Raw genomic sequence first — 6,000 nt, 5'->3', positions numbered from 1 at the left:
CCCCCCCCCCCACCCCACATTGCCCAACACATCCGACTCCCCCAGTCCACGGCTCACACATTCCACCCCATTCACACATCCGCAGTGGCTGGGACTGCCGCCCGGACCGCGGCACGAGCACCAAGTTCGCCCTCGGCTGCGTCACCACCTTCACGGCGAGCACGCGCCTCGCCATCGGCAGCTACGCCATCACCTCGCCGACCATCGTGACGGGCACGACGACGATCCAGATCGCTCCCGGGGGCGAGGCCTTCGCCTTCGGCCCCATCGTCCGCCGAGCGTCCACGGATCCGGCCTGGCCGATCGACACTTCGACGACTGCCGCTTCGGGTTCCGCTTCCGCTTCGGCATCCGCATCCGCATCACCCTCGCCGGCATCATCATCATCGACTACCTCTTCTTCTGCGTCCGCGCAAACGCAAACGCAAGCGCCATCAGACTCGTCGGGCCAGCTCGGCACCGGCGCCAAAGCCGGGATCGGCGTCGGCGTCGGCGTCGGCGGTCTGCTCGTCCTCGCCGCCGCCATCGGTGCGTTGCTGCTTCGCAGGAAGCGGCGGCGGATGAGTCGTGGAATGCGGTCCCTTGGTCCTCCGCGGGCGGAATTGGAGGCTGATGGGGAAGGGCCAAAGGAGCTTCCGGGACATTCGCTGCAAGAGCTGCCGGCTAGCACGCCGCCGCGGCAGCAGCAGCATAAGAAGGGTCCTGGGGTTTCTTCTTCTGCTGGCTAGGAGGGTGGAGGGGGGACTGGGTGTGTAGCGGGCGGTTGGTGTTTGTTGGTTCGCGTTCGTGCGCGGCGGTTTACGAGTGTCACTTGGAGTTACGTTCCAGCTCGGACGATCTATAGGGAAAAGATAGGGAAGGTTAGCTCAAGGGTTTATAGATGAATACCTAGGTAGGACTTGTTCATTTGGTGTTAAAGTGTGCAGATCAGTTAGCGCAGAGATTCCGGTGACGAGCCACTAAGACTCGAGAGATGAACGACAGCCTAGGCAAATCTTTGCTTAGCTGCCGATCGTTACATTGCCAGAAAGGGATGCCGCTAGGCCATGTGGAGACGAGTATAGCGATGACGGTAAATATAAACATCGATCTTGTCAGAGCGTTGAGGACGTCGCTGCCAGCCGTGGAGTGTGTTGTAGACGTGAGCTGGGTAGTGAGTCAGCGTATCCTACGCATGCTGACGTCTTCTGGTGATGTTGAGATGACAATCGGCGTGCAGTTGCATGAGCATCAAAATGTAAAAAGAATCGGACGTCGGGCGATTCAGTGCAGTAGAAGGTGGCTGACCATGCCTTCGCACGCAACGCTCCTGCCGCATCCTCCGTCGCCCGAAAGCCATGTGGGAGCTCCTTCTCACGCAGAGCAGAGGTTCCCATCTGAACCCCCACCTTCGCAATCGGCGCGTCGGCCATCACCCAGGAAGCAAGCCCGCCCCAGCGCCAACATCTCTTTCCCCCCTCGGTCCTCGGGCACGTACGAGCACGGCAACCAGCTCGACGTGTCCAAGACGCGCGTCTGTCTTGCACGCGGTTCGAAAGAAAAAGCCACCGAAGTGCGTCCGTCGCATGTGATGGCTGATGAGTGTCCACAGGCGCGCGGCAGAAGGAAGCACCGTCGCAGCTGCGGAGGACAGTAGTACATTCATTCACCGACGTGCTGCACGTGGCGGGTTACGTGTCCCCCTCGCCCGGGCTCCACCTGGTTGCTGGCGGGTGCCTTGCGTCGGCCACGGTTTGCGGCTGACGGGGTGCTGCATGCATGCGTCTGCGGGCCGTCGGAAACAAGGCTGCCGTGAGTTTGTCGAGGGAGTGCCGGCGTGTCGAGGATGAGAAATGGGGTTATACGCGGTGGTGGCGCGACGACGACAAGGGACGCGGCGTGTCTGATGCGGCCGGGTCCGGGGGAGAATGGAGCGTCCAGGACGCAAATAGAAACCCCCAGACGATTTGTCAGGCTAGCGGCGGATGGGGCTGGGGCCGAGAAGTGGTGATGCGGACAGAGGAGCATGGAGGCCAATACTCTTATTTCGCTTGCAGCCTATCCTGATTCGGGAGCAACAGGGTCCATGTGGCAGCAGCGTCTTGCGCCGCGCATCCCAATTTGGGGTTCCTGCAGGGCTGTCGCTGTTTCAAGCGCGCATGTGTCGCGGACAGAGTCGGGAGGCCTGGCGTCGGGCGGGCGGGCGGCGGCGGCGGCGGCGGCGCGAGGGGGCGCGAGGGAGGCGCGAGGGCGACGGCGGGAAGGGCATGACGAGGCGCGAAAGCTTGGGCGCGTCAGGGGCGGTGCGTGCGCAGGCTGTGCCTGGCGATCGGGGTCTCGAGAGATTCGGTGCTGGCGAAGGGTGCATCAAGAGTCCAGCTCGTCTGAAACTCAGTGGGCCTCGGGGCGATTGGGAAGCTGCAACACCATGCCAAGAATCGCGATGATCGCTTTTGCCATGCGCTGGCGGGGGGCCTCAAGACCGGGCGGGGCTGTGCACGAGTGGCCGTGGCCGGGCCGGTCGTGTTCGCAGAGGACCTAGCGGGCAGCGGGCTCTGCGCGGGGGCAGCGGCGAGTCGACGTATTTATTGGCTCTGGGCGGGCGCTGAGCAAAGACGGGCGCAGTGATTGGATACGAGCGGCGTGGTGAGCACCGATAGGGGATGGCCAGGCGAAACGCCGAAACAGAGACACAGTCGTTTCAGGCTTGGCTAAAGCTTAGGCAAAAGATGGCGGTCTGCCAATCACGCCAGACTCAAATCGCCCGTGGGCCAATCGCCTCTCAATTTAATACGGCTGATCAGCATCTTCTTGCTAGCGCGCGTTTCCGAATGCAGGAGAGCCGGCGATCCGGCGCCTCAAGTAGCAGCGCCTTATGACACCATCCCGGGCACTGCCCACACCCCATCCAGCTATACAAGCTGCTCGCCCGCGCGCCCTGCTCGCCATGCCCGTGTAGTCGCTTTCGCCTCCCTGATCCAACACTCTCTTGTGATCCTTCCGCTTTCGGCACTCTCCTTAATCTCTCCTGTCTCCCTCCCCCGACTCGCTGGCCGAGTTCCTGGTGGCGTTTGCTACCGTCCAATCCTTCCGCTTCACTTCGTCTTGGCGCCATGCCTCAACTCGAGCTTAGTGAGCTGAACATTGTTCTGTCCGCTGTTGGCGCCTTCTTAATTGTTTTCGGTGTGATTTCCCACAAGATCAAGAAATGCTGGTACCTCGGAGAAGCCCTGCCCGCAACCCTCATGGGCGTCATCCTGGGCCCCAAGGCTGCCAACCTGATAGATCCCACCCGCTGGGTCTCGGGCGAGCCCGATGAGATCAGAGAGATGACTCTGGTGAGTCTCCGCCGCCGTGCCGTTGCCCGAGCCACCGTGCTGATTCCGACCCAGGACGTCTGCCGAATCGCCATCGGCATCCAGCTCGTCATCGTCGGCTTCCAGCTGCCCGCCAAGTACCAGATGCTGCGGTGGAAGGAGAAGCTGATCGGAACGCTGCCCGTCATGACCATCATGTGGCTTGCCACCTCCATGTGCATCTTCGCAATCGTCCCGAACCTCACTCTGGTAAAACACCTTGTCCCACCTTGTCCACTGCCACGTCGCTGACCGCCGCTCGCAGCTCAGCAGCCTCGTCATCGGCGCATGCCTCGCCTGCACCGATCCCATCCTGTCGCAGGCCCTGGCCAAGGGCGCCTTCGCCGAGGAGCACATTCCCCGTCACCTCCGCGACATGATGACGTCCGAAGCCGGCGCCAACGACAGCTTCTCGTTCCCCTCGCTCATGCTGGCCACCGTCCTGATCCGTATGGCTGACCATACCGAGGGCGAGCAGCATGCCGAGATTGAGCGCATAGAAGGCGGCGTGCCCGAGGCCCTGAAAGTATGGGTCCTCGACACCATGCTCTACACCATCATTTTCGGCATCGTCTACGGCGCCGTCGTCGGCTACGCGAGCTGCATGGCCCTCAAGCTGGCCGTGAGAAGGCGTTGGATCGACATCGAGAGCCTCTTTCTGTTCCCCACAGCCATCGGCGTAAGTCTTGCCCGCCCGCATCATCACTTCCCCCCGACCTGACCAAACCCCATCGCAGCTCTTCATCGTCGGCACCGCTGCCGCCATCGACACCGAGGAGCTTCTTGCTTGCTTCGCGGCCGGCAACGCCCTCAACTGGAACGGCCTCTACCAGGAGGCATGCAACGAGGAACGCGATGCCGTCAACCCCACCATCGGCTTCCTCCTCAACATCGGCGCCTTCCTCTACGTGGGCTCCATCATGCCGTGGGACCAGTTCAACCACCCGGCCGTCACCTACCCGCGTCTCTTCGCCCTGGGCTTTGCCGTTCTGCTGGTTCGCAGGATCCCAGCCACCCTGCTCTCTTACAAGATGCTTCCCAAGGAGAGTGCGAACCCCAGAGAGGCCCTGGTCCTGGGATACATGGGGCCGATCGGTAAGCCACCACCCTCCCTTTCGCGCCGCGCGTGCATGTCGCAGCTGACGTTTGGTGGCACAGGCTCTGTAGGCATCGGTGCCATCTACCTCGCCGAACGCACCCGCAAGCACTTCCCCGAGCTTGGCGAAGGCGACGCCCAGGAGAACACTCTCATCGCCTCTCTGATACCCAGTAAGCAGCCGGTTCCACCGTGCCCCGCCTGATTCCAAGTTGCTGACGTGGACCAGTCGTCTTCTGGATCGTGCTCTTCTCCATCGTCATCCACGGCTTCTCCGTGCCCATCATCGACTTCATCTACAGGCGGTGGGGCATGCGGAAGACCCAAGAGGACCAGAAGAACATCCTCCCCTTCTCCGAGACTTCGACGCTTTCCGACGAGAAGAACGAAGTCGAGAGGCGCGAGTCGATCGCCATCTTCGAGGAGAAAATGAAGCACCTCTCCTGGGAATGCAAGTCGCCCATCGACGACAAGCGGAGCCTGGACGTGTCGGACGTCAGGTACGAGGTGAAGGAATGGGTGTGAGAGCGGAGCAACGTCTTTCCTTTGATCTTGTTGCAATTACTGGAACACTTTCATTGTTGAACTCTAATCACAAACCCCAGACCTGCTGTGGCGAGACCGCATATTGTAGCTGCTGTCAGCCCTAGCTCAAAAAAGCGGCGTCAATGTCGTCCTCCCAAAGAAGGCAAGCCATCGGCGCCGCTGCGCTCGAGGTCGACACTCGTCAACGCCCCGCCTACATCGGGCCCAGGAGGCGGGCCCTGCAGACCGGCTCCTGCCATCTGAGAGACGGTCTCGGCCCTCCAGATGCTTGAGGTCGAGGGTACGGAGCCGCGTCGCGCCGCGGGGCTACCTCCGGTGACCACCAGGCTGAGACGCTGTGCGCATCGGCGGCCAGGCGAGCCGCAAGGAGGCGGGGTACTTGAAATTCTATTCTATGTAGACAGACATTTAATCATCACAACCTAGTCCAGGCCGGACGGCCTCTTTTCATCGAACCCGCTGCTTCCAAGCCTTCTTCGCACTCCAGTCCGGATCAGGACGATTGACTCGTGAATGTGTGACACCTTGGCCGCCTGAAGTGCGGGTGCGTAATGCATCCGTGGCCCTGCCGCGCGGGGAAACGGTCAAAGGAGCCGCACGCACTGCCCACCGTCCCGCATATTAACGCTGGAGCCTGATGGTATCAGGCCAAGCGTCGTCGTCGTCGTCGCATCGAAGGTGGGGTGGACTTGTGGGCCTCGGCACATCCACACCTTTAGGTTGTAATTGCAACAGCCTTGCCTGCTGCGCCAATCTGATTGCGGCATCGTCCAAGGCTGGAATCTTGCTGATCAGAAGGAGATGTACGTGTAACGTGCCAAGGTGGCCTGGTGAGCTCTCAGGACCACGCGCTACCCGTTCTCCTGTTCTGCTTGCGAAAGAGATCGTTGAGAGACGTCAAAGATACCCCTGTTTACATACCGTTGAGTCAGGTGCAGTAGAACCTCGGAAACAGTCGACTGATTTTCTCGTGGCTGTGCCGGAAGCAGGAAGATGGTGTGGAAAAGAGCGGAGTTGGAGCCG

At 61.3% G+C, this 6,000-nt stretch overlaps 2 protein-coding genes across 2 annotated transcripts; one reads left to right on the top strand and one right to left on the bottom strand.

Annotated features, from left to right (window-relative positions):
• Window positions 1–181: 181 nt before the first annotated feature.
• On the bottom strand, window positions 182–644 carry BKCO1_10000015 (uncharacterized protein; the record flags this gene model as incomplete). The annotated part of the gene is made up of 2 exons (XM_020269268.1): window positions 182–402; window positions 461–644. 2 exons carry the CDS (start codon window positions 642–644, stop codon window positions 182–184), a joined length of 405 nt encoding a protein of 134 aa, XP_020125230.1.
• Window positions 645–3,092: 2,448 nt separating this feature from the next.
• On the top strand, window positions 3,093–4,956 carry BKCO1_10000014 (na h antiporter; the record flags this gene model as incomplete). The annotated part of the gene is made up of 6 exons (XM_020269267.1): window positions 3,093–3,317; window positions 3,372–3,545; window positions 3,601–4,014; window positions 4,073–4,430; window positions 4,503–4,604; window positions 4,661–4,956. 6 exons carry the CDS (start codon window positions 3,093–3,095, stop codon window positions 4,954–4,956), a joined length of 1,569 nt encoding a protein of 522 aa, XP_020125229.1.
• Window positions 4,957–6,000: the final 1,044 nt, after the last annotated feature.

Source organism: Diplodia corticola, assembly GCF_001883845.1.
Source record: "Diplodia corticola strain CBS 112549 chromosome Unknown scaffold100, whole genome shotgun sequence".
NCBI classification, from domain to species: Eukaryota; Fungi; Ascomycota; class Dothideomycetes; order Botryosphaeriales; family Botryosphaeriaceae; genus Diplodia; species Diplodia corticola.
Note: the sequence above shows the minus strand (reverse complement) of the source record. Positions and strands in the feature narration are given on the sequence as shown.